Genomic DNA, 27,476 nt, shown 5'->3' with positions numbered 1-27,476 from the left:
CTGTGTGATAACTGCATGCACATGTAAAATATAATAGCTTTGGTGTAGGTTTGATATTCACAAAGTGACAGTAAAATTGGAGTTGAATTATGAGAAAAGTTTCCAGGTGCCCATGGAATGCCTGCTGGACTTTGTCATCACACATTGTCTTGCAACAGTGAAGAATTCCTCTTTCTCAAGATCTAAATTTTCCATGATGCTTTCATTGATTTTAATAATTATTAACATAGAGCATACACTCTGCCACTGTAGAAACTAAGTGTTCACTGGGATTGATTAAAAAAACCCCCATAATGTTGAATTATCACATCAAGGAATTTTAGTTCTCCCCAAATGCTGCAGAAGATGTTTCCAGCAAGATGGGAGAACTTGTACCAAAGCACAGATAACAGGCCATCTGTTTTCTGTGTCCTGGCTCCTTGGCACTGATCTTTCTACTGGATAAGACTCAAATGTCCATTTGAAGTTGATTAACGTTTTTAGTGCTAATATGGTAATCTTTTTAATTAAGAAAAATACAGAGTTTAATTAAGAAAAATGAGTTTAACCAGTCGGTTTCAGGGCACTGCATGGAATTGAGGCCTCTCAGCTTGTTGCCAGTGGGTCCAGTTCACTGCAGTGCATACAGATAATGTTAGCAGTGTTTGAAATAAATCACACTGAATGATGCTGCTTTTCTGGAGCACATTAGGGACCCTGCCTTGGGGGGCGTCGTGGGCAAATACATTTATGCCCCATTTTGTCTTCACTGTGGTTGCAACACAAAGCAGAGAATGCAATATATTAGGCTCTTTTTTTTGCTTCATTTTCTATGCTGTGTTTATACAGAAATGGCTGCTGCTTTATTTTCTCACATAATTCTTCTTCGTACAGGCAAGATTTTGTAGATGCATATGTGGATTACATCTTCAATAGATCTGTGGCTTCCTTGTACAGTGCATTCCATGAAGGCTTCCACAAAGTATGTGGAGGTAAAGTTCTCCAGCTCTTCCAGCCCAGCGAGTTGCAGGCAATGGTGATTGGGAACACAAACTATGACTGGAAAGAACTGGAGAAGGTAAGAACCATACTTAGCTGTTGGTTTCATACAGTTTTAATTTCAGGGTGCAAAAGTGTCCTTTTGAGCTCTGTTTTAATTAACCTGACTTCTGATCTTTATTAGATTGATTGACATCTTAAAACATAGTGAATGAAGACCCTAAAATATTATTTACCTACCTTTAGCTTTAAAAAAAAAAAAGGCCTTAAGCTTTTCCATCTAATTTCTGAAGGAAATCAGAAGAGAGAGGAAGAAAAATCCACAGAACCCAAAGGCAGCTGTGTACAATGTGTTGTGTTAGAAAGGGGAAGGGGAACAGAATGCACAGAGTTACTGAAAGTAAATATTCTTGATTGCCAGAACTCAGTGAGACTTTGTTTCTATTGGCATTGAAAATGCTTTGTAGTACAGGCATCTGTCTATATAGGTGAAGTCAAACTGAACAGCTGAAGAAAACAGACTGAGGAAAGTAGTAATCCCTCACTTGCTGTATTTGTTTACACAAACTGCATTCGTTCTACTTCAGTGTCAGGTTATCCTGTGAGTGAACAATAACCCCATTTCCTGCTCATTTCAGAATACAGAATACAAAGGAGAATACTGGGCAGACCATCCTACAATTAAAATTTTCTGGGAGGTTTTTCATGAGTTGTCTTTGGAGAAGAAGAAACAGTTTTTGTGTAAGTATTTGAAATAACTATACAGAAGTTCCTGGCTGAACAGGGTCACTGGGGTTTCAGGCTCTTGCTGTAAGAGGGCAGACGTAAGTACTTGTCTGTAAGGGTGTGATTATCTTTATTTGGAAGAAAAAATCATAGTGAAAGAAATTCATTATGAACTTGTCTCCAGTTTTGCTGGGGTTGTCCTGGGTAATTCTGGATGATGAGTAGTTACAGATCACAGCTCAGAGCAGCATTAAAAGAAAAAAAAGAAAACCCAATCCTCCCAAAACACAGTAACCTAAACCACTGCTGTCATTTATCTGATGGCTAGGATTTTTTTCTTCCCATGTTTTGACATAAAGTTCACATCCTTTAGGTTTTTAATTGCACATAGATGGAATTTTGGAGTTGTAACTGATTGGAAATATGTGAAGGTACTTATATGGATGAAAATGTACAGATAACAAAGTAATCAAAGCTTCCTGTAAATGAGGTTTTGTTGAGAATAGATCATAGATTAGTTTCCAATTCAGATGAATTGCTTACTGAACAAACTAATTCTGTGTTTACAAGATACTTGCAAGTGCTCAGCAAAGGTACAGCCAATGGATTTTGAATTAAAAGTTCTGTTGCATGAAAAACTTTATAGTATTTCTTTCCTTCTCTTTTTTTTTTAAGGACTATTTGGCTTCATGTGCTAACATGAAATGCTTTCCTTTATGTGTTAGTTGTTGTGTTACAGTTGTGAGTTTATATCTGTAAGGCAGAGACCAGGTTAAGGCATTATTCCCTGTTTTTCAAACTCAACAGAACTTTAGTGTGAAAAGCCAACCATTGCTGGAATTATTAGAAAGGCCAACAATGATTAGAAGTGCATATGTGGCATATATAATGTTAGTCTTAAACTAGTTGATCACAAGACTTTGTTTTTTCTTGGCAGTGTTTCTGACAGGCAGTGATCGTATTCCAATTCTTGGAATGAAGTGTCTTAAACTGGTCATCCAGCCAACGGGAGGAGGAGAAGATTATCTTCCGGTAGCTCACACTTGCTTTAATCTTCTTGATCTTCCAAAATACACAGATAAAGAAACCCTAAAATCTAAGTTGATCCAGGCTATAGATCACTATGAAGGTTTCAGTTTAGTATAAGTTCAGAGATGAGAGTTCTGTGTAATGTGGGATCATTAAGTTGTTGTGTCTTTCTTGTGATGGTAAATTCAGTGGATTAAATGATGCAGTTGATAATATAATGGATTATTTGCAGAAATGTTCAGTGGTACGGATATTCATGGGAGCCAAAAAAACATTTCCAAAACTGAGGAACTGTCTTAATACATACCTTCTTGTACAAAGCCATGTGGATTCTGCCATCTTACAATAAAAATGAGAGTATTACGGGAGTCAAGTTTCACTAACATGAATTAACATTTCACCTTATGCAAACAATTTGGCGTGTGAGTGCATGAGAGACTTGCTTCGGTTTTTCAAATCACTTAGTAAGGACATTTAAATTTTTCCCTGATTAAATTCTCTTGGTAACTTTTCATTTTGTAAATAATAAATTTTTGTGATAAAGTAGTTATGTTCCGAGAGCAGTATGGTTTCTATTGCTTGTAATTGAATATGAGCTTCTTTTATGGCTTTTAACAAAAAAAAAAAAAGGTGACTACTCTGATTTCTGAAGATATATATTTTTCTGGTTTGTTTTAAGAACCTTAATAGCAGAAGTGATTGTTTAAGAGACATTCATCTTCACGATGTACAATCCATGAAGCAGTCACTTAGTGCCGATACAAAACCAAACTGCATACAATGGCATCTTTAATATGTGGATGGACAAGCTGACTTAATACACTGTTTTATTTTTAAGGACTGATTCTGTAATTAAGTGGACACAATTATAAAAGAGGTTAATTTATCAGTTGCAACCTCTGCAGTCATGTGTCAAGAATACAGCTTAAAAGAAAAAGATGCACCAGCTGATTGTTGCTGTCAAGAGGTTAAACGTTTATTTTTAAATGCTGAAAGCGTAGTTTATGGTTTCTAATAGAATTTTCACTTTTTTCCAGATAAATGCATTTGAAATAACCTTTAACACCCCCTCCCCTTTTCTTAAGATTTTATTTTTAGTATAATTGCCCTGAGACGATTGTGCTTAGCTGGACACTTTCGGATTTGACTTTTCCTTCTCTGGTTAAATTCCAGATTTTGTGGTGTTAATGCATATGTGACTTGCAGCTGTGAAACAAATATTTATTTTTTTTAGATTTTTAAATGCAGTGAAAAAATTCAAGCTATAATAAAAGACTTGAATGAAAGCCTTTGTTGGTTGATGTGTACAGATGCTTGCAGCCTGCATATGTCTTCGAGTGGAGGGCAACTTTTGCATGCATTACATCGAGAGTACAAGTAGGATACCAAGATCTCACTTGAAAAGCAGGGAAATCCATTCATTGTAACAAATTATATAACATGCAGTTCCTGGCAGTAGATGTACATATGATACCAAACAGGTCAGTACACTTAAAATCACTTTTTTCCCTTAAACTGTGTTTTTACAGCTTTCTCATGAAGTTTAACCTCAGTAATTTCTTGTATGCAGCCCATATTTCTTTTCCTGGCTGGGAAATGCTCCCTCTTGTTAAAAACAAGAAACCAGCAAATACTAAAGCAGCTTAGTCTTATTATATATGGAAGAAACAAAAAGAGAAAAGAAAAGGGGGGGGGAAAGGTAATATACTGTCATTTTACCAGGTAATATTAAAACACCATTTTTAAATCATGAAACACCAAGATTGTGAAGGCAAATACTCAAAAATTAGAAAGTGGCAAATGTAAAACTGTCTTACTCCTTTTCCCCTTGTGTATTATTACATATGCAAGTGCTGTTGTTTTTTTTTTTCCTGTGGAAGTCTTACTTCATTTGTTGTACATGGTTGGGGGGGTCCAAGTCTGATTTAGTACTTGTCATCTAAATCCATTTCTTTGTCTCTTGGAACATTAGTGGGATATGAGTAAGCATTGGGGGGTGGGGGGTCTTGAATGATTGCTTAAATGTCACCTTAAGAACCCACTGGCAGAGCAGGGTTAGGGTCACTTTCCTCAGGACTTTTCATTCACGTGAGAATTCTTTCTGCAGTTTTGGCCTTGGTTTTATTCACTTCTGCAAGAAATGGAGTTGGGTCCTACAGTGCAGAATGTTCCTGACTATTTTGCAGGTATCAGTTTATTCAGTGCAGGGAGGCAGGAGCCCGGTCACAACACAGACATTATCTACATAACAAGGTAAAGGACTTTTATGTAGTACTAGAACAATTAATAGTCATTGTATTACTTCTGTCAAGCAGTTCAATACTTTCTGCAGTGCTTATGTTGCCCTTAGTTCATTTAACATCATGACAGCCCTGGGAAGGAGATCTGCTGAAGTTGTACACTTAGGTTTCCTCAGCCTGGAAGAAGGTGGGCAGCAGGAGCTGCTTTCTCTTGCTTGGATCAAGTATCATTTTGCATACAATATTTGATGCTGTGCATCATGTAAGGGAAAAAAACAATCCCTTCTATGCTGAGCTAAAATAACCCTGGTGTTAATGAAGAAAGGGTAGAGCCTTCCTTCTCTTCAAATCTTCAGGTTATCAGGTAAGCTTGTGTACATCTTTCTAAAAGGATAATGGAAGCAGCTGGGGAATGGTAGTAGTTTGGGCTGCGGTGGGAGCATTTTACAATAATTAAATCTTTTTTATAAGGTATTTTTATTTGATAATTAGATCAGCATTTGATAAAGATTCAGAATTATCACTGCAGGAGGCCAGTTGCATGTCAAATTTGAATCCGTCTCCACTATGGTTACTGAAGGAGGCTTGCTGTTGTCATAGCAGTGCAGTCGTGGACTGGATTTATTGCACCTGTCATGTTAGTACAGGGGTGAATGAAGACTGAATTTCCATGGCAGAACTACAGACATTTGTCCCCCATTTTCCAGGGCAAAACTAAGAACACAGTGTAGAGCTATTAAAGCAGTGAGCCCTGCTCAAGCACAACGACTTGTCTCCTTTGGCACTTCATGGCAGTTACTGTTAATGGGCTTGTTACTAATCATAGAGCATGAAGCCATGGTGTTCCCTTTAATAATGTTCATAAGCTACTTCAAAAAGGATTGTAATTCATTATGCCTCTCTCTGCTGCAGTAAACTTGATTTATCAGTAATAAATGAAGCTTAATGTAATCAAATACCACTCTAAAAGAAAGCTCTCTAAAGGCACGTGAGGTTCTGCAGTTAAGATAAATACAGGTATAAGCTTTCTTCTAATAATACAGTTTTCAGCATGATAGACTGGTGTACAGTAAGCACCTCAAGAATGGCTTTGTTGACTTTCCATGTGCAACCAGAACTATGTACTTGTGTGTACTATGGACAGCTGCCTGACTCAGTTATTGAAGGGGAGAAGAAAAAGAGGAAGAACAAAACATTTCTTTCCTCTGATAAGTGACACTTATCAATACCCACTACCAAGTGAGTATTTCTTAATTACCAGGTCAAGGTGGGGTTTGGGTGGACTAATCATCACCCTGCTGTTTTGTTCTGCTGTTCATGTTTGTGTTGGTCCAGTCTGGAGCTATGACTTCAAAAACTCTACCTGGACCTTGAAAGCTGTAGAACATCTTCTGTAACCTGCCATAGCCAGGAAATCCCCTGTACCTAGTCTGTGTGGACACCTAATCAACAAAATAACACCACCAGCCATCATTTCTGTGCACTTGAGTTCCCTGACCATGAAACTGAGTCCTCAGGTATTCTATTTTCTTGGGTAAAGGAACCTGTTTGTGCCTATACACATTATTTTATGCTGTGCTACCTGTTACACTGACTTCCTTTGTGCGAGTATCGTAAAAGTTTCTAACTGCAAACCTTTGCCTGCCCATTTCTGCACTGATGCAGAGCTAGTGAACAAGAAAAATGTTTTGTCTTCTGACCACAAGACATCGTGGGGTGGGATGAAGGCACACAAACCCAACTAGCAATAACATGGGCACGCTAGAACTGGGCAGAAGTACTGTATGTCCAGACCTACTGGCTTCTTATTACCAGTAAACTGAACTGTCTGAGTTCCTGCATATCCCCTGGGTTTGAATGTATTTTATTGATCTTTTGCGAAAAACCAAAATAATGTGTTGCCTGGGGTGTCATCAAAGCCCCCTGACATGAGCTAGGGCAGCAGTCAGCATTATTTTTTTTCTCCAGCCAAAGGCACATACATCAGTTTCAGATTATTAGGAAAATGATGTTTAGGAGTTAGTAATTTCAGGTAACCCAGAGCACGTGAATCCTGCACTGTGCAGTGAATGTCTGCAGGTATTTTCTGCTTCCCCCCACATGAGGAAACAAAGGCTTAATGAAGGCTTCAGTTTGAGTAGAATGCAAAAGTCAAATTTCTTTCCCTTTTTTTTAGCAAATACAGCAGCTTGACCATTAGAAGGAACAGACCTGGCAGACTGTAGCTAAAAAACACCTTCCTGTAGAAATTTTGTCATGTCTTTGAAAAATTTCAAAGATGAAACTATTTTCGTTAGTTGTGACTTAGTTCTGCAGAGAGGCTCTGTGTGTGCACCTGCGAGCTGCCTGTAGTGTCTCCACGAGCCCGAGGCTTTCCCCTGGCGAGAGATCATTATCCTAACAAAGGGAGAGGGCAGCGGAGGAGATTTCGGGCGATCAGCACCACCTTGAGCTGAGGGAGTCCTTGGAATAGGCCTACGGCAGGTGGGAGGGGTTCTCTGGCCCACAGGCTGGTGCGATAACGTAGCGCTCAGGCTCTGCAGGGAATTGGGGATTTCTCCCAGTGCCCAGTAGTGAATGCTCGGAGAATTTTCAAGTTTGGGGCAAGAGGGTGGTGATGCCCCACTGGGACTGAGGCCAGTCCTCCTGTCTGGAGCCCAGCGGGGATGCGGAGCAACTTCAGTGGAGCCGCTGCAGAGGAAGAGGAGCCTCCGCGGGCTGCTGGGCAGAGGGGAGGGGGCTGCTGCGGGAGGGGGCTGCGCTGGGCGCGGCAGCCTCGCCGGTGCTGCAGCGTCCCGCTAAGGCCGGCCGGGGCCGGGGGTCCCCACGGTCCCGTCCTGGCACCCGCGGGGCTCCCTCGTGTCCCGCCCCGGTCCCTCCTTGCCGCCGGATCCTGGCGCCGCTGCCCCGCGGTGAGTGGGGCTGCGGGCCGGGCAGGGAGTGCGGGGGCTGGAGCTGCGGGGTTTTGTGGCCTTCGAAAGTGTCCGAGGAATATCTGAAATCTGTAACTTGATTTGTAGTTGGCGCGTGTTTGCTTTGCCAGTGGCTCCGTCACAGGGGATTGTGGTGCAGGGGTTGCTCGGAGAGAGCCCGGGCTGTGGCTCTGGGGCGTGTGGAATTGGGGTGTGCAGGGAAGCCGAGTCTGCCGTGCTCTGTGAGAGTAAAAACAACAGTCCGTGCTCACAGAACACTCGGGTTTGTGTCTCTTAAGAAAGACCTGTGGCCTTGCATCTGCTTTCACCATCTCCAAGGCAGGATGAATAGAGGCTTAAGGTGTGCCTTGCTAGAGTTTACTTGGGCTGTTGTTTAAAAGGCTTTTATTCTCCAGTCACTTTGTAGATAAGTATATTATGCAAATAAATGCAACTCCTTTTCAGTTGGACTGTTCTGGTTTGATATTTAAGCATAGATACTGAAACTTGAGGTACTCAGTGTGTCTTCCTTTTTTCAAACTTTTCTGAGTTTTCCAATTTGAATCTGAATGCTGGTTTCATTAGAATTTTGTACTTCTAGAGCCCCTCTTAACTGGATGTTTTCAGACCCTTTGCTGTCTCATGCATTTAAAAACATTATGTATTTTCCATAATCGAAAATACTAATTAAAAATGTACTGGATTCAAGACAGACTCCTAGAGAATAAGTGGCTATAAAGAAATAATTATGACAAGATTTTAAAATATGGACTTCTTTTCCATCACTTGAAATACTTTTGCAAGGTCGTTACTGTGTCTAATGCATCAAAATAGACTGGAAGGGGACTAGGGAATGACTTATTAAACAAATGCTTGGACTTTGCTTTTTTTCAGTGCATCTGTTTAATATAAATACTAAGGGCTAAGATACTTTTCTATAGTAGTAATGCAAATTATGAGAAAAATAAGTTATCTCCTTTATTGAGATTATACAAATTACAGCTGGACCTGAACATGCTTCCAGACGAATTTCATGTGAGGTGTTGAGTACTTAGGAATGACAAAAAGCTGTGATAGGAAATGTTTCCTCATTCTCAGCATTTATCTTGTTATTGTTGTAAGTATTATTGAAAGACAACATCTTCACTGAGGGGAAAGAGCAATATGTGAAATGGAGGAGTAAGGGAACATATTGTACCCTGAGATTTGGACTCAATGATCTCTGTGGGTCCCTTCCAACTCAGAATATTCTGTGACTCTGTGATTATAGTTTAGGGTTCCTCTACTGTTCAGATAATATTGGCAAAGACACAAGAAAGAACAAAATGCAGAACTTCTTTCAGGCTTTTTCTTTGCTGACGGACCAGATGGGAAAAGCATTTCCTCTGTAATGCCTTCCATTAGCTAGGATTATACCTTGACTTTATAGGGCATCTTTGTTTTTAAGATATAACTAGAAATTAACAGAAACCAGGAATCAAATGACAGTTTTAATAGACTTTAGAACAGAGTGTACAAGTATAAAACACTGGTTTTGTATTTCCAAAAGTTGCAGGAAGATAGCCAGTCATTTTAAACAGTCTTCTACAAAACATATGCCAGTAGATTACATAAAAGACACTATATACAATATAAAAGAGCAGAAAACAATCCTCACTGTAAAAATAATTTAAAACAAAGTATTTCAATTTAAAATATCTCCTAGAGCACAAACTAATACATTGTGACATGCAAGTGAAAACTAAACATATTGCATTCTTTAGTGTAGCCAAATAAGAGCTGTGTTAAATTTGGACAATGAGACAACATGCCAGCATTTCCCGATGAATACAGGAGGCTGTTCTTAAGTATTTATTAACTGATGTATCTTATGTTCCAAGAACAGCTACTATACATCTTCCAAAATGTAATAAATATTAAAGCAAAGTATATGAATAATCTACGTTTTAGAGTTCATTTGGGCCAATGTTGAAAAAGTGGTTTAGAGAAAAACCCTGTTTCATTTACTACTGCACTGTGCAACTTTACAAAGTAGCTCTAAAGGCTTGGAAACAATCAGCACATGAACATTTGCAACACCCAGTTTTAAGGCAGCCTAGCACTTGAGACATCAGAATGGGAGGAGCTGTTTTGCTTTCCATATGCAAGGTGGAGCTACAGCAGCTGGGAAATGACTTTCCCAGCCTGAGACCTCAAACCAGCAGGTTGTTAATCCATGTTGAGCCACTTGGCAGTGTAAATGGAGGCTCTGGGTAGTTGAGGCAGTTTCTCCTGGTTTTGTTGCATCAAGTACAAAGGAAAAGCTTAATTTTTTGCGCCTTCTCACATGCTGGTAGAAACACTGTTCTGAACTCTGCTTCCACATTAGAGCCTTGGCAATTTATCAAATGCTATTTATAATGCAAGCTACCCTAGATGTGATTGCTGTACCCAGCGTGACAGACTCCTACTGGGGAGGATCCTTTTTGTTTAAATGCCAGATTCTAACTGCTAAGGAGCCAGGGTCAACATCGCTTCGTGTCCACAGGAAGTATTCATTCAGCAACCTAAGCATTTTCACAGCACTTCTTGATCGGTCTAAAAAACATTGGATTCCTCGAGTACTCCCTGTCTTGTTTCCATTCCACTATCTGCTCGCATTTAAGTATGTCTCAAACATACAAAGTAACTGCAAAAGCAAAAAAAAAAATTAGCTGCCACAGTAGGTCTTAGAAAATGCCAGTGTTTAATGACAGACTAAGCGTGAATGAAAGGTTTAGCAGAAGCATAAGAAGGTTTTAAATAAACCAAAGTGTTACAAAGCAAGAGGTGTGAAAATACCATTCTTTGGTCTAAATTAGCTGTTCCCTTTATATTAGTTTAACATTCCAATGGCTTTTTCAAAACGGTTTAAAAATAATATAAGCTGAAATTTATTAAGCAAAAATATGTATTATATACATGGATGCCTGATCGGACAGATGAACTTAAAAGTGAACAGTGACAGTTGTTTAGATAATCCTGGTACCTTAAAAAAAAGATGAGTTAGTGTTGAGTGCGCAGTAATAGATTTTTATTGAAAAAGGTAAAAAACTAAGCATGAAAATCTGTTTTAGTTATTTATAAACACTACATCCTTATGGTTTTGTTGCTCTAAATTCAGACGTAAACATTCATTCTGACATGCCAAAGCTCCTAATGCTGGTGGAAAGTTCCTGTAACCAGTCAATGATCACTTTACAACGCGTTGCTTGGATGTTCAGTCCCTGCAGCTTCATTTGTATAGGCTGATCCATCAGCTGCCGATTCATCCTGCTCGGCTCCATCTTCCCCAAAGCCAGGCTCCTCTTCCCTGTCGGGAGCATCCTCGTCCTCGATGCCATTATAAAACTCCTCGATCTCGCTCTCGTCCTCCACATCCAAGCTCTGACTGCGACACGAGCCGCTCTCGCTGCTGCTCCCACAGGAGCTGGAAGATATGATGTCGTCCTCGGAATCGGAGTAAACCTCAGCACCGTGGAAAATGTAGCGGTTGGGTGCCAGAAACAGATACTGAGTGCCTGAAACAGAATTCCAACACTCAACAAAAGGCTCAAGTAAATGATTCCCACAGGATCTGGCAAACTTCTGCTTAGAAGGTATCTGCATGTGTGTGTTTTTATTTTCCACAGTGAAGCTTAACTGACACATGGGATGACACGAGAAAAGCATTTATGTCAATGTATGTGGGTTTATAACAAAGCACAAAACAAATGCTTCACTGGAAAGCTCAGTGTTCCTTCTCCCCCATCCTTTTGACACCAAAGAGCGTTTATACTTAATGTTTAGCAGCTTTTTTCATCAGAACAGGCACTGCAAGCAGGAATCAGCCCACTGTAAGACAAATGTCTAACACAGAGGAGATGATTCAGCTGCTGGAGGGCAGACGTCCCTCCACTGCCTGTGGAATGAACCTTGGGGCAGATAGCAAACTGTTACTTGCTTAAAATTAGCCCAGGTGACACCAGTCCACCTCAAAATTATTACATTAACAACAAGTGTCAGTCAGTGTTTTTTCATGGGAAATATTCACAGCTAGATTTCCATTACCCATGACAGAATGGGAACCCCCTGCACAGAATATGTGACAAAGTCTGAAACCAGCCTTTGCTCTGGAACATTGCAATTTCATACCTAACCCCTCACATCAGTTAAGAGATTGGAGGGCTTTCTTGGAAAGCCTAAAGTTTCCTTCAAAACGTGCCTCACTCCAGCTGTGAGACTTGCTTTCAGTTGCTGTCATGGCTTCATCTTTCAGCTCTACTGCCATACCAAATCATGACCTACAGTGAGCAGCTTCTGAACACCCGAGGATCAAACCAGTTTTTCTGAAAATGCATTTCAAAGTGCTGGAAATGGATTTATTTTTTGATACTTACCTTCAGCCTCCTAAACTTTGATCTTTTAGGTAAGGATGTAATCACTGATTGTAAAACCTATTATGAAATACAAAAACCATTTCCTATCGGCTTCTCCAAAAGAAATAAATGGTACAATGAGAGTTATGTAGACACTTGTCTGAACAAAACTAACCACCAAAACCCACTTACTCCCTCAAGAGTAACTTATTTATTGCTTTAAAGTAAGTCTAGCATAAACATCTCTTCCAAAAAAATGCAAAATACTGAAATGACTTAACACTTACCATCCAGCCTTTTGCTAATCTGTTCTTTTGCAGATCTGTTTACCCAGCACTTCTTCAATATTTCATTCTTTTCCTTATTTTCTCCGTTGTTAGATCCATTTTCCTTCATTGTTTCAGAGTTCATTTGCTCGCTAGCAGGATTTTCGGGGTTTTCTGACGACGTCTGTGTGTCCTGAAGCTTCTCCTCTGAGCAGGTCCCTTTAGTTTCGGAGGCAAGCTCACAGTTTTCTACCTTACATTCAGGTGGGTGTTCTGAAGACACCACTGCAGTATCTGGTGGAGTCATTCTTCCTGGTGAGCTGGAGCCTTCAGAAATGTTCAGAGGGGTAGGCGGTAGCTCAGCCGAGAGCACTTCGAGCTCCTTGTGCGGTCGTGGAGGCTTTTCTGTTATTTCTGACAGTTTTACCGAGTTGTAGCAAAGTTTTGTGTATTCACTACCCAGCCTTTGACATAATTCATTAATAATAACGTCACAGTCTCCGAGAAGCTCCACGTCGAAGTGTAGATGAGGCAAAGGTTCCCTATTAATTAAGATCTGAGGCACTTCATGGGGGATGGAACCTATGCACAGAAAAGAGAATTCAAAGGGGGTCACTCCAGTTTTACTTTCATCGGAGATCTTAGAAAGCTTGACTCCTCAGGCTTCTCTTTACCTTCCCTTGCAACAGTACCAAAATAGCCAGATCAGGAAGAAGCCAAGCAAATCCCAAATTTAACAACAGCAGTCTGAGGTCTAGTGCCCACTGTAGCCTGCTTAGACAATATTTTTCTTCCTGTTTTTTCCAGTTAATATTCCTCAATCATTGAGAAACACATGCACAGAAATAATGACTCTAGTAATGTTTGGTCAAGTGTTAAAGATTAAAATTAGTACTATAATCTCTTAGAATTATGTTGATTTCGTGCATTTGTTTTATTACTTAAGTGAACATGAGGAATATACCAATGGTAAATTACACCCCTTTAATTAAGTCAAAATATTTCCAGGTTGTACAGGGTTGTTCAACCCATTTCTGACATTTAGGCTTCCCAAACCCACGAGGTTTGATGACCTAGCATGGACTCCTCACAGACCAAACTAATGAAATCCACTTCTAAGGCACAGAAAGAGCAGTGGTTTGTATAGCAGAGGGAAACTTTCCAGTCCTTATGCAATTCCCATCAGCCTAAACACTGGGCTGTGCCTCTTGTACAGTGAAGAGGCTGTTCCTGCAAAGGCCGTGGGTGAGTTACTGGTCCCAGTTAGCAGATGCTAAGCACATGTCCTTCTCAGGCTTACATGTGAAGAGAATTTCTTTAGTACCAGTAAGTCTTTCACTCAGTAGACAAATAAATCACCTGTAATGGTAATTTCTCAGCCTTCCTTAAAGGCATTTTCCTGTAACATATATTAGCAGAGATGTTTTTCCACATCACTTTAAAAGCTAAGGACGCAAGTGGTGACACGCTATACTATGCCCTCTGTGTGCCATTTCATAGTGACTTTAAAATAAACTACAACTCACATACCTAATGTGCCTGATCTGATTTTTTTGATACTCCATTTAGGTCTTTTGAGATGACTCCTTTCTAAATCGTTCAAGTAACTATGGAAGCATATTGCAAGCAGGGAGAGAAATTAATTGAGTCTTAGAACAAAGTCATTCAAGCTTTAGAAGAGTACTTTTTCAGATTATCATTTCATTACCTTGAGATCTACCTGGAATATAGCAAAAGCACTTAAAATTTGCTACTTTCTCTATTCTGCATTTCAGCTTTACATAGGCAAGCAGCTTTCATCTTACTTGATGCTTAATCAAGTTCCCTCACTGAAAAGAGCCGAAAGCGCTCCTTAGCTTCTCAGCTCCTAACTGAGAATTTCACTTTTGATTCAAACTTTTGGAAGAAAATACTACCAGAGATAGTCACTTACTTGGAATCAATGCTACTGGTCTTACTTTCAGCGAAGACCCAATGACAATGAGGAGATCAACTTCATTTTTGTCGTACTTCATGGCCCGGTGGAACTGCTCGGGTAAGTTCTCCCCGAAGAACACGATGTCGGGCTTCATGATGGCGAGCAGTTCGTCGGGGGGGCACCTGGGACATCGGGGCACAACCTGCACCACAACACCACCTGTTACTGCAGGACGAGGCTGTGCCTTGGAAAAGGTCAGGTTTAGGCATTTCACAGAGACTTGGCAAAAGACAGGGAAGTTTCAGTGATATTTCCTCATCCCGTTTTTCTGTGGATGTACAGACAAGTACATTCCTTACTCTAGCCTGCAGCAACTGCAGAGGGAAATAAAGCTACAGCAGGAATAAAGAGGGAGAAACCAGGCAGATCTACAGCACAGTTCTTATCTGACAGTTAAGCCGAAGTCCAGAAGTCATGCTCAGCACCAACAGGCAATCCCCTCCCATTTGATAGGAACGTATTTTCCTTGGTATAATCAGAGCAAAAACTTAGGTTTCCCTGTCACTTTCCATTCAAAACAAAGCCCTTCCTACTCAGTCTATTGTAGAGCTTTACCTCTAGTTTCTCCTCCAAAAGGGCATGAGTGTTATACACACAAAGCAATAGGGCACTGTGGCAGGCAGCTGGCTAAAAGCAGACAGGACAAGAACAGGACAGGCAGCTGGCTAAAAGCAGACAGGATGAGAACAGGACAGAACTTTTCTTTGGTCTCCATTTAAAACTTTTCCAATTCCTCCAAAAACAGAGCAGAATCCTCATTTGCTGACAGAAGTGGATGAGAGTTATGTTTGTGGAGAATAGACTCCTTTTCCTCCTGAAAGCAGAGGGTTTTCTGATCTTTGGGACCTCTTTCAACTCTTTCTTATCTTAAGACTTTTTCAGAGAGAAGAGAAGCAAGAAGGTGAGTGATAGATCTGCTACAGACAATACTTCAATTACTACTCAGCAATTTCCCTTTTAAATAGTTCAAGTCTTCTCAGCTATAGTGTTAAAATATGATGCTCCAGAATAAATCTAAGGAGCTAAATGTAGCTGCAATCCTATAGCAATCACCACAACCTATAAATTAGAGCTATAAAGGTGTAAAGAGATGTATATTACCTACTGTAATAGGAAAATATCTGATAACTGACATTTAATTGCACGAGAAGTCCCTCTTGTACAGAGAACAGCTGCAGAAAAAAATAATATAGAATGTAGAAAGTTTAAATCAAAGAATTAGTTCTATGGATGCCTGCAGTGGGACAGAAGACAATACTCTCCAAATGAGAAAACATCACAAGTAGAAGGCCTTTCTCTAGTGTCAAAGGACCTTTCCCAAAATTTAAGTCTTTGAACAAAGAAACCTTGTGGGAGGGATGCCTAAGAAGCAATGTGGCACAAGAGCTAGAGGAAACCTTCACCCTGTACCCAAGCTAAATAGCATCCAGTAACCCCACACTTAAGGGAAACCAACTAAAGAATTCCCCAAAAAGGAGCAGATGGCTAGAATGAATATTGAACTTTTTCCTCAGATCTTTACATATTAGGAAAAAAGCTTATACAAACAGCTTATACTTTTCTTAAGCTTTTTCCCCTGCTACCTCTTTTGTTGATGTCAGTGATGCCTTTGCACTTCTGGAAGGTTATGGAGGGTAAATAATTTGCTCTGTGTTAGGAGGAAGATAAAATGAAGACCTCTGACTTCTGATTTAAAAAGACCAAGTAATACTAACTCTGTTTCCATCATTTCTGACAGCAAGTCCGGTGACTTGAGACTTAGTGGATCTCTGTCCCTATTGAAATTATCCGAGTCACTGTAATGACCCCTAAATGCATTTCAACACTACACTACTCACCAGCTTTTCTCTGCTAATCCTCAAGAGGTCATCAGTAAAGGGGAAGATTTATTCCAAGAGCTGAAATTGATACCAAGAAGTTAAAGCTACAAAACTGGCCATTCAGTTGCCTCTAAGAGTCCTCCTTCCATGCAGAAGCAGCTCCCCCAAATCCCCACCATCTCTGCTGATGCATTTCTCTAACTGAAGAGAAATGGAGTTTCTCACTATTGATGTTACCCATATATCAAAAATGAGATTAGTAAAGATTACACCGGCTTAAGAATAGCCAAAAACTGGTGCATGTTTTCCACTTCTTGGGCCCTTTCCTCCTAAATCTGAGACCCTTTTACCAGTTCTTGAAAGCTGCCAAAAATAGCCAAAAGTAAAAGTGATATTTTTGGAAGTGACTGACAGTTGTTTTCCTTGGATGTTCTGTGTCCTTTATACCTGCTGCTCTTTCTCATCCAGAAGGATGGTTGTATACAAGAGAGAATCATTCTACAGCACTGTATCTCCAAAGAGGCAAATGAAAGAAGAGCAGCATTTGTCTAAACAGATGATCTCAAACAATTCTCAGTCTGTAACCTGTTGAAAGGAAATCCTGGCAGAAAGATGTTGGCCAGACTCACTTCCTTGTGAAGCAGTTATGGCCATCAGGGGATGGACCAGAGCAAAGGACAAGTATTTCTAGGGAAAACTAAGGACCTGGGGCCATGTATAACTGAACTTCCAAGCTGTGGAGGACAGCAGAGACTAGAACCTGGACTATCCATTGGGAGCCAGAAGCCAAAACCATTTTTGTCAAGGAGGATTTGTTAGAGAACAGAGCTGTTGAAATGAACAGTTTTGTTTCGTAAGTGCAGAAAAGGCTTCCTTTGATACATCAGGAACCAAATTCTGTATTTTAGAGAGGCAACAGCCAAAGATGCTGCATAGCACTGGGTTGAGAAATGTGGGCTATGGAATAAAGATAATGATGGTAAATAGAATTTTTTTTTTCAGGCATAAAGGAGGAAAGATGTTTTCTTTCAACTGCTCTATTTCTTATTTTGTGAAATTGGATTTAGCACTACCCATATTTATTTGCATTATGAAAATAGTTCAGTATCACAGCCAGGGCCTGCCCTGGGAAGATGTACCTGGCAACAGTACTGCAAGATCAGGGCTGAGAGATTGAGTGTAAGAAGCTCCTTGAGGCTCATCTTGTGTGAGAGAACCCTCTTTGGGCCCATCAGGCAGAAGAACTGCTACAGGCTGCTCCTCTTCACTGCCTGGCACTGCCATTCCTGACCCCTGGCACAAGTTTGGTTCAGCACAGGAATGGTTCAAGTGGTGCTTGGAAAAGTAGACTAACAATCCAAATAGAAAATTACAACATGCTTAGGAGGAAGAAAACCTAAACTCCAGCCAGCTGGCTTTGAAGGCAAAGGAGCAGCAAACATCTGTAAGATAAAAAGTTCTTAAAAATAATATTCTTAATAACAAAGAAAACTATATTTCACATTCAATATTTCAGTGTTACAAGGCTTCAGGCTTATGAGATTCACCTTTCTCAAAGCTTTAACTCAAACAACTCTTCTGAAATGCTTTCATTGAGCTCTGTTTTAAATGTAATACCTGAAGGATTTACATCCCTTCCATGTTTCTCATCTAAAGTTGCAAATGTGGACTCTAGAGCATTTATCAAAAACACACAAGCCTACAGAAAGAGTCCTCTTTCATTTGTATAAACAAGATCTTTTTGATCACAGAGCCATCACCTCTGTTCCTTCAAAAGAAGAGGAAGAAAGGCAAAGAGGGTCTTGCCAAGTCAAAGGTTCATCTGCTCTGACAGAACAGAACCAACTCCTGCATGGCCCTGGGGCACTTCACACCCAGACATGGGGAGTTCGGGCCGTGGAATAGTCCAGGAGTCCCAGAAAGCGACATCCAGCAGCTCATTTGATCCTTGCTCAGCACCTGCTCTGTGGTTAGCAATCTCTCCATGCATCAGCTGCTGTTTAAACACATTTTTTAACATAGGTAAATGCTCAAAGAGGAGTCAATGTTATAAAAGGCTAAGATGTGTGACTATGAGTTCAGGTTAACACAAAACAAATATAAATCCAAGTTTCTACTACTTACCATTTAGCCTCTGCTTTTCTCAGAGGTGCCATTAAAAATAGACTCTTACAGTTTTGTTCTGATTTTTCCCATTACCTAATTTTTGCAGTACAGTATTTTAGCATACTTTTAAATACCAGAGGAAATGCTAAAATTCTCTGAATATGCAAAGATATGGAGCCTTCTAGAAGCAGATCTTTTAAGCAATCCCAGTGTGATATTTTGGGGTTTGGTGTTTTGAGAGAAAAGTAATTTTACTTACTTATTAGAAAGATGAAGTGAGTTAAAGTGAATTTTTTACCTGATTGAAAATATCTCCTCGAACAACTTCACAATCAACTTTGTATTTACAGATCAGGCAGGAAGCTGTTGCAAAGGAACCTGAGGGGAAAAACCAGTATGGTAGAATCAGGATTTTCAGTCATTCGGATTTGGTCTATTTGCCCAAGCTGTTTTGACACAAAGGCTGTTATACTGCAGTGCTACAGAAATCAAGCATTAAAAAAAAAGTAATGTAAAATTATGGAGATACTTGTAACACTAAAATTTGTTCTTCTAGATGTTAGTCAGCAGAAATCTTGTTTTAAGAGTAGCTTAAAATAATCATTCAGACCTTTATACAGCATGTTAGGGACATGCTTGTCAGGCTAGCAGACCTAACCCTCTCTGAGGCATCTGTTGCTAACCACTTGCAACTTTATTATGTGAATTACTTTTCACATCAGAAGGACCTGACCAACAAGTTTGCTGCCCCATGCACAAGCCATGCATAGCCAGCAGGCCACGGCCTCCAAACGCTCAGCTACAGCAGTGGCAAGGAATACAGTCCAATTCCAGATGTATTGGTTGAATGCAAGAGCCATTTTAAATTCAGAAAATGCATCTCAGACACCAATTTTCACAGCAGAAACTTTACTGTACGTCTGCAGTGAGAAATGGGTCCAAAGGTACACGTGTGAAGTCCCCAAATCACTGCAAGGTTCCTTTTTAACTACTCGTGACTAACTTGCCACTGCCACAGCCAGAGAAAAAAGGTAGAATAAATACAGCAGTATTAAGTGTATTAACCCTTACATAAGTGTTTCAGTTTCTCCTTAGCCACTACCATTAGTCAAAGATCATTTGGTAAAGAGCAGCAACTGTATGTCTGATAAAGCTTGATGTGCTCGAAACAACCTTTACTAATTCCCAAAGGCCTCAAAATCTCAAAGTGCATAGCATGTTTTTAAAGAATCTATTTAATGTAAAGTCACCTTACACAGGACATACACTAAAGATGGTCTGCAATCTCATCACTGCAGTGTGCAACCAGAAAAACGGGGAGCTTGAGCAGTGATGTGCCTTACAAACAGGACAACACTGTTTTTAGACAATTCATCTGCCAGAAGTTTACTAAATGATCCAAACATGCCCTTTAACAACTAATTTTCTGCATCCTTTCCTTAAAAATGAATCTTTGGACTTTCAGCCTGACATATGCAAGTCCTTGGAAATGGAAAGCCTATTGAGCAACTGAAGCGATTCCACTTCGTTTGGCATCATAGTTACAGTGTGGGTAACACTGAAGGTGTAACAAGATGATCTTCAGTTCACCTGAACTGGTGATTAATTCACAGTGTTTTATACATGAGATGAAGTCACTGAAGTGTCAGGATATTTCAAGATTTCAGTGGAATGTAATGTAAATAAAGAGTCAGGTAACAGCCCGACTCCCATTTCATTGCCAGGCAGTGAGAGGGACCTGTGACAAGACTGATTTCCACGCTATGTTCTTATACAGATCAAGAAGCACCAAATGCAGTTTAGAAGTTATGGTCTAAACTTGTGCAAACAGAATGTGGATCTTCACTGATACATAGAGACCACTGTTTACCAAGCTCAACTTCTGAAAGAAGTACTCCCATTTAAAAAACTTCTGATTTAAATACTTCAGCTACCCAAAAAGAAATTTCAACATTTTAAAAGCAGAATGTTTGTTGGCAAGAGACAGGAATTCAAGGGAAAAAAAGTTAAATTCCAGCAGCAGTTACCTTGTCACGTGCACCAGTCAGAACCATTCCTACATGTAAAATAAGTGAAACTAAACCCACTAACCATGACACTGTATTATCCTTTGGATTCCTGCAACCTGTTCCAGTGTGTCTATGTTCTGAGTATAGTTGCGAAGTAGTTTTCCTTCTTTATCCATCAAAGCTATGAACTTGTGACAGAGAGACGGCTGGAATTGTCCTGGATAGATTTCCTAGGGAATTCAGAAGCACATTAGAAAAGTGTAGAGAGGTACACGGTGTCTTTATTTTAACGGCAGCATTTCACACTGAGCTAAATCCTGTCACCACTGATCACGTCAGCAGTTTATGCTGGCACTCCCTGGGCACTTTCCCATTGCTCTGGATCCAACCCTTCCTTCCACAGCTCAGCTCCTGATCACATCAAGATGAACTGCTCCTTGCAAGTTGGTATTTTGTTCTTTACACAGCATAAAAGCAACGTTTAGATCTCTTTCTGGTTTTGATAATTCTGGAATAGGAAAGCTTTGTTTTCCTTTTGAAGTGTCAAGTAACGTCAATGTTTGTAAATAGAAACACATATTCTGATGGACAGGAGAAGGAGGATTTGAAAAGTTTAAAAAAAATTATCAGCTTAATTGGATTTGGGCTTTTCTGGCAAAACCTATGTATAGACAGGCTTTAAGTATGTTGATTTTTTTGCTTGCTATGGCATTGTTTTGTTTTGTGGTCTTTGGGGGGGCTTTTTCGTGGTTCTAGGTGTGTGTGTGCTTTTTAATATTAAAAAACGAAGGGACTGATTATACTAATGAGCATCAAAATATGGTTATCTGGATAGGAAGCTTTCAGAGAATGCCATTGGGTTTTCTTTTTCAATCTTTGTAACATAACAGAGCAGTAGTAAAAATTGTGAGCAAAGGGAAGGACGAGTGAGCATGACTAGTGGCGATTGATTTTCACAAGTCCTTCCTGGTCCTGTAGAAATTCTTGTATTTGGGGTTTGATTTTGTTTTATTCCAAGGAAATTGCAGACTGTATGTAATGGGGTTTTTTTGTTTCACATATGACTACAGCTTCTACAATTCCTTCTCATCTAGGAGATGTACTTGCTGCTTTTGAAAGTGTTTAATATCACTAATATCTTTTCAACTATCTAGAATGGTTGCTGGCCAAGAGCTGTTGGAAAACCATACCTTTGCAAACTTAAAGAAGGGTCTGGGATCCTTTCTGAAGTATTCTATATCAAACATTGCTTGAGGATCTGGAAGGTCTGGGAAGTCTACAGCAAGGCGTGCATAGATGCCATCTCTGGATCTAAAGTCAGGTATTCCACAAGACACAGACACCTGAAACACAGTTTTGCAATCTGAAGTAAGTGAAACTACATATAGGGCTATAAAGAGCTGCTGTGATAGAAACTCTGGGAAACCACACTTCTGTATGCTCAGAGACATTAAGAACAAAACCACTCTGGGTTCTCTGTATTTATTTTTCTTTCCTTTTTTTTCTTTTTTTTTTGGACAGTGGGGGGACAATATAACAATTCCCAAACCACAAGCAGGGGAAGCAGCACAGAAACAAAGTTTGTTTACCACTTGCGTTTACCACTGGAAGTTTTGTAAAATGTGAACAAAAGTTTTGAATATTGTTGCATTAAATTTCTTTAGTAAGCATTCACTCATCTGCCAGCTCAGGCCTAGAAAAGGTGGTTGATATTTTTAATTTTTTTTTCGTGCTAACACAGTAACACAATAGATTCTTACTTTTGAAGGATAAACTTCTTTTGATAAAAACTGTTTATTAATAAATACTGTTTATCAAAGCATTGTAGTAGTCAATAAGGACTAATATTATTGTCTCAGACTACCTCAAAATACCATGGGAAGAGGAGGAGAAACAGGTGTATGAAAGTATAGTGAGCAAGACAGCAAGACTGGGTAACAAGAATAGCAGTGCTCTTTGAAAAACTGATCTGAATCGTGTCATACCATCTGTGTGTGAACAACAGAAGCAAAAAATGATCTGGTAAACAGGTAAGAGCTGCAAATGTGCAACAGTTCAGAAGCATTCTTTAGTAAAACAGTGAGAAACCTTCTTCCCATCATAGAGCAGCACATACTAAAAGTAACAGTCTACTGAAATCTGATCAAACTCTCCTTATGATCCTCCCCCTGCCAACTCTTTTTTTAATTTTCAAGTCCTGTTCTTCTATTCCCTCGAGTTCCACCTGGTATTTTAAGAGATCCACTGAGATTTTATTTAAAAAATCATTACCTTTGTTTGAAATGAAAAAATGACTAGATAGGAAATGTTCTGGACAGGTTCTTATTCCATAACTATTTTGCATGAAAGCAACTGTTTAAGAGTTTAAATGTCCAGTAATTTTTTGTTAGGAGAGATGGTGTAATTTCCAGCTTGAGCTCCAGTCCTTCCCATGGCCAGCTGTGCCTCCTCTTCCCACCCAGCACAGGGATATGGTCCCATCATCTGCATGCTGCAGGGAAGTATTTAACCCACCTATCTGCCTAATTTCACACTGCCATTGCAGGAATACATACCCCAGCTCCAGTCAAGACCATTATCTTTTTGCACTCCTGTAGAAGTTTCACAGCATCATCAATGGTATTAATATCTTTCCTTTTTTTCCTTTTTGGTGGCTCTGAAAGGATGTTTATCACAATTTGCCACAGAGTCATATCATCCAGTTCAGGTGGGGGGATCGTTTCTGGCAGCAGGTCCTTCAGAATTGTCCGTGGGTCTGTACCCAACATGAGGTGCTGCTGAACAAAAGTGTAGGGACCTAAAAAATTTAAAAAAAAAATAATTTAAAACCGATTCAATTTTATTTATTTACCATAATAATGTGTTAATCCATGAAGGATTTCATAGAAAGTCAGTCGAGGTAGAAATCCCATTTCAGAGCAAACTTAATGGCTTTTAGAGGTGCACTTATACAGCAAAAGGGTTTTCACACTGCGTCTCCATTTTATGACTTCATCTGTATTTTCCCAACATTTGTTATTTACAGGAATAAGTTGAAGAGACGACAAACACAGATATAACCTTGCAGTGGTACCATAAATCATCACTTTAATATACAAATAGGACCCAGCAATCCATGGAATTTGTTGTTCTTTTGATCATCTAACAGTAATTATTTCAGACATGACCTCCTAACACCATCAAGTCAATCCTTCCAGAAACACTCGAGATTAGGGGTGTAGAAGGCAAATAGGTACATCTTAAAAACCTAAACTGACAGGACTCAAATAGCCATCACTAAGGCAAGTTACATATAAAGAAAACAAATGTTATACAATATTTACCCAAAAGGTACCAACAGTGATCCCATAAGGAGGGATCAGCAAAGGCAACACGTGGGCAGGTTTTAAGTGGAATATTGTATTCTCACAATGTGTTTCCTTGCAGCTATTCTTGTCAATACTGGCAGAACCAATGCTGTGGGTATTATCACACCTCTAAGTTCCAACCCCGCTGCCCCCTGGAAACCACTGTTCCTCACAGATCTGGCCCCTGTGCAAGGCAGGAACTTTGTACAGAGTTCCCAGTGGCCACACTTCTCTATTGCTAATGTGCAAAATATATGCAAGCTAATAATTCCCAAACTGATGTCACAGTCAATCTGCAGGGCTCACTCTCCTAAAATCACACAGGAATCCTCTTCTTGTTCCTTAAAGAATACTAAATAAATAGGGTAGGAGTATGCCATAAATCAGTTCAATTTAGTGAGTCTGTGTAAGCTTTTAATAGGGATCATGGTGGGATTTCTACTCAAGGAAAAAAAACAAGGCATTTACAAATTTAATCAAAATACAGCACGTTTCAACAGGTTCATTTTTAAACTCCTTAAATAGCATACAGATACAGTAAACAACACTAAGCTGCTCAGAAGCACTAATTGCCAATTTTTTTTGCAACAGATAAAACTGTTTGCATTCTGGGGAGAATTAACTGTTCAGAGGCAGAGAGCATCTAAGAACATCATACAGGCATCTACCTATACGTGGTCTTGGGGTCCAGTCACTAGAACTTGCGTGTGAGGCTCTGTCGTCTTCGTCGCTGTCGCAGGAGTGAAAGCCGTTGGCTACGATTTCATCGCTGAGGAGGAAGTTATCTGCAAGACAGCACAGCCAGGAGGGTTACACCCCACCCAAAGGGCACAGGTATATCACTAAATACAGCACAGAAGTTCCAACGTGGTTGCAAGGAGCACTGTCGCTGCTCAGGCACAGAAAATGCTTTTCAAGCCATCAGTAGATTCACTGCAGGATTTGCCAGCTTAACGCTGGGCTAAGGTGGGCTGGGTGTGACCTTGGTGAAACTTCATTCTGTAAAGTGTTGGGCGTTATGGATATTGCATCTTAGAAAAAATCCAAATGTTTCAAAAGTATAATTAAAAATTCTTTTCTCTTACAATTCTCACTGCATTCAGGTCATTGAAAAACTGGGTAAAATGTAAACATGTCACTATTATAGACTGATCTTTGACTAGGTTTTAAGAGCATTTTAACAGCATTTTGAAAGAAATCCACAAATACATGTTTGATACAATCAAGTTACATAATTCTGTGAGGGTGTTACCTTGCAGCTGAGCTGTAGGTGACCACATATCCACTTTATTTCAGTTATGACACAAAATGTGCTCCCTTGGACCACCTTCATTAATTTTATCTCATCCATTTGCCCCTGCAGCTGGGTTTGGCTAAGAGTGCCAGAGTCAGCTCAGCCTGTGGCCTTAAGTCAGAGAAACTCAATCTAACTCCATCCTGGATCTCCATGAAGAAGCCCAAAGGAGAACGAGACACTTGTCTCGCAGCACGTGCTACTGAGCTCACATTGGAGAGGAAATCTACATTCTAACCTGAGCAGCTTCCTAGAATTTAGATTACTAAACCTTTTTATTATTTGCTTTATTAGAAATAGCCACAGCACCTGTAGCTTAGTTTTTTGAAAATCTAAGATATGAACAAAGAACAACAAATTTCAGTCATGCTCTTTCAAGCAAAGCATCACTATAATAGTTTTCAGTCTCTATCTGAAGAACCCCTACACTAGCTGTTACTTCACGTGATTCTTAAATAAAAAACACCACAAAACACCAACATTTTTTTATTCAGAGGTCATGCTGTCCTTTCTCTTGTTGGCATAAATACTTTATTCTGATTAGAATGGAAACAGGTTGAGGACAGAAATTTGCTATGTGTTCTTGCTGTCTTGTTCTTCTGAGGCCACAGGTGCTCTTGGACATTACTGTATTATTAATCTACATAATTTACAGCATTTCACTTCCACCTCCTTATGCATGATGTCAGTGAACACATTAAGCATTATGGAAAAGGAAAAAGTGGATTAGCACACATCAATAACTGTGAGGTGCAAGTTTAACTAAAATGACCTTTATGGTTTCTGTATAAAGAATCAAAGCTACATTGTGAAAGACTTGTCACATACAGGCCACAGTATCTGGGATTTAAGAAACAGTGACAGATACACGCAGGCTAACATAAGTTTAACTTGTAACAATCCCTGTGTATTAATTTGATTCCTCAGAGGGCTAGAGGGAATAATGCTTGCCAGAACTAAGCCTGCCACAGCAAAGCACGCTTGAGAATCGGAGGGACCTGAGCAAACAGGCTTCACATAAGGCACTGGTAAGAGATCATCAGCTTTGGTCTGCGCTGTTCCAATGGAGTTTTTAAATACTGAGGCTGTTCCTCATTTATCCTATAGCTCCATTCCTCTTGCAAAGGCAGAAGTTTTTCTGTAGTTTTACTATCGAGTTAAAGGAAAAATATCTTTAACTGCATTCCAGGATAAAATGTAAAGACTTTACTGGCAGAATGCAGTGTCTCATACCTTTTAATAAGTCTTTCCAAAGCACTGCTTAAAAAAAAAAAAATAAAAATGAACATCAACAACAAAACCCAATCTGTTTGCAGTGTGAGGTGCTTTCACACTGATGCTTCCCACCAGTACGCTTAAAAACGTTATCTGAAAGAAAACTTTTTAGAAAGATTATAGTTTAGTTTCGTGTCACAGTCACTGAAATCTTAACCAAGAGTGTCACTCAAAGTTATTTAAAGAACCGGTCAAGACTGCTGCTCCTGTGCTTTCTGCGCGAGTTTCCAAGGAATAGAAATAGAATTATTATCACGGCAGAGATTATGAAAAGGAAGCCGGGCTTATGGTTTTTCGTTTTTAATGACTCGTTGCCAGCGACAGAGCAAAACAAATGTTTTCAGGGATGAGAGCGGAGCCGCTCTGCCTCTGCGGAGCCCGGCACAGGGAGCAGCAGGCGCTGACAGCGACAGATCGGAGCTGACAGGGATGAGGGGTAGGGAAGCGATGGATGCAGCAACTCGCCGGGCTCGGGCGATGGTGACCCCAACGCCGTGCGACACCCGGGCGGGCGCTGGGCGGGGGAAGGGACCCGCGGAGGAGGGAGAGGAGGAGGGAGGGGTCGGTCCTCACCGGGATGCGGGGCCGGCGCCGCGGCCGCCCCGTTCGAACACTGCGCCCGCCCGCAGCCCGGGGCCGCCTCCGCCGCGTCTTCGCCGGGCGCCGCCTCCGCGCCCTCCCCCCGTTCCCGCCGCGGAGGCGGCTCCGCTCGGGGCAGGCCCCGCGGGCAGGCCCCGGTGTCCGCGCCGCTCGGCGCCGCCGCCGCCCCGCCGCCGTCCTCCTGCTCCGCCCGACCGCCATCGGCCGCCGCGGCCGCCGCTTCGACCGGCGGCTCGGCCGGCACGGCGGCGGGCGCGAGCGGTGGCTCGGCGGCGCGGTCGGGGCGCGGCGCGGTCGGGGCGGTGCCCGACCCGCGGCGGTGCCGCTTGGCCGCGGGCTCGGCGCTGTCGCTGCCGGCGGGGCCGGCGGGGCCGGGGCCGCGCGGGCGGAGCGGCGCAGCGTCCCCGTCCGCCATCTTGGCGCCGCCGCAGCCGCCGCCCCCCTCGCGCCCGGCCCCCCCCTCGTCCCCCCGCCCGCCGCGGGCAGCGCCGCGGCACGTGACCGCAGCACGTGACCGCGG

General features: G+C 40.9%; 2 protein-coding genes and 1 long non-coding RNA gene across 5 annotated transcripts in view; 2 read left to right on the top strand and 1 right to left on the bottom strand.

Moving 5' to 3' along the window:
• Positions 1 to 4,019, top strand: part of HERC4 (HECT and RLD domain containing E3 ubiquitin protein ligase 4) — a 31,043-nt gene extending 27,024 nt beyond the window's left edge. For all 3 annotated transcript variants that reach the window (XM_032694684.1, XM_032694685.1, XM_032694682.1), the window contains 3 exons: positions 874 to 1,057; positions 1,617 to 1,719; positions 2,642 to 4,019. In XM_032694684.1, the coding sequence (XP_032550575.1) occupies positions 874 to 1,057; positions 1,617 to 1,719; positions 2,642 to 2,850 (496 nt within the window). In that variant the 3' untranslated portion in view covers positions 2,851 to 4,019. The remainder of the gene's footprint in view (positions 1 to 873; positions 1,058 to 1,616; positions 1,720 to 2,641) is intronic.
• A 5,343-nt stretch (positions 4,020 to 9,362) lies between these two features.
• On the bottom strand, positions 9,363 to 27,371 carry SIRT1 (sirtuin 1). Its single transcript, XM_032694853.1, has 9 exons — positions 26,930 to 27,371; positions 24,456 to 24,572; positions 22,996 to 23,237; positions 21,631 to 21,783; positions 20,523 to 20,670; positions 18,730 to 18,809; positions 14,461 to 14,647; positions 12,549 to 13,109; positions 9,363 to 11,424 (listed from the first exon to the last, which is right to left on the bottom strand). Exons 1-9 carry the CDS (start codon positions 27,369 to 27,371, stop codon positions 11,102 to 11,104), a joined length of 2,253 nt encoding a protein of 750 aa, XP_032550744.1. The 3' UTR covers positions 9,363 to 11,101.
• LOC116790136 lies at positions 14,234 to 24,472 on the top strand. Its single transcript, XR_004358271.1, has 4 exons — positions 14,234 to 14,562; positions 15,251 to 15,406; positions 21,612 to 22,470; positions 24,379 to 24,472. It is a non-coding gene; the product is annotated as an uncharacterized LOC116790136 (long non-coding RNA).
• Positions 27,372 to 27,476: the final 105 nt, after the last annotated feature.

The sequence above is a fragment of the Chiroxiphia lanceolata genome, chromosome 8 (assembly GCF_009829145.1).
Source record: "Chiroxiphia lanceolata isolate bChiLan1 chromosome 8, bChiLan1.pri, whole genome shotgun sequence".
Classification (NCBI taxonomy): Eukaryota; Metazoa; Chordata; class Aves; order Passeriformes; family Pipridae; genus Chiroxiphia; species Chiroxiphia lanceolata.
Note: the sequence above shows the minus strand (reverse complement) of the source record. Positions and strands in the feature narration are given on the sequence as shown.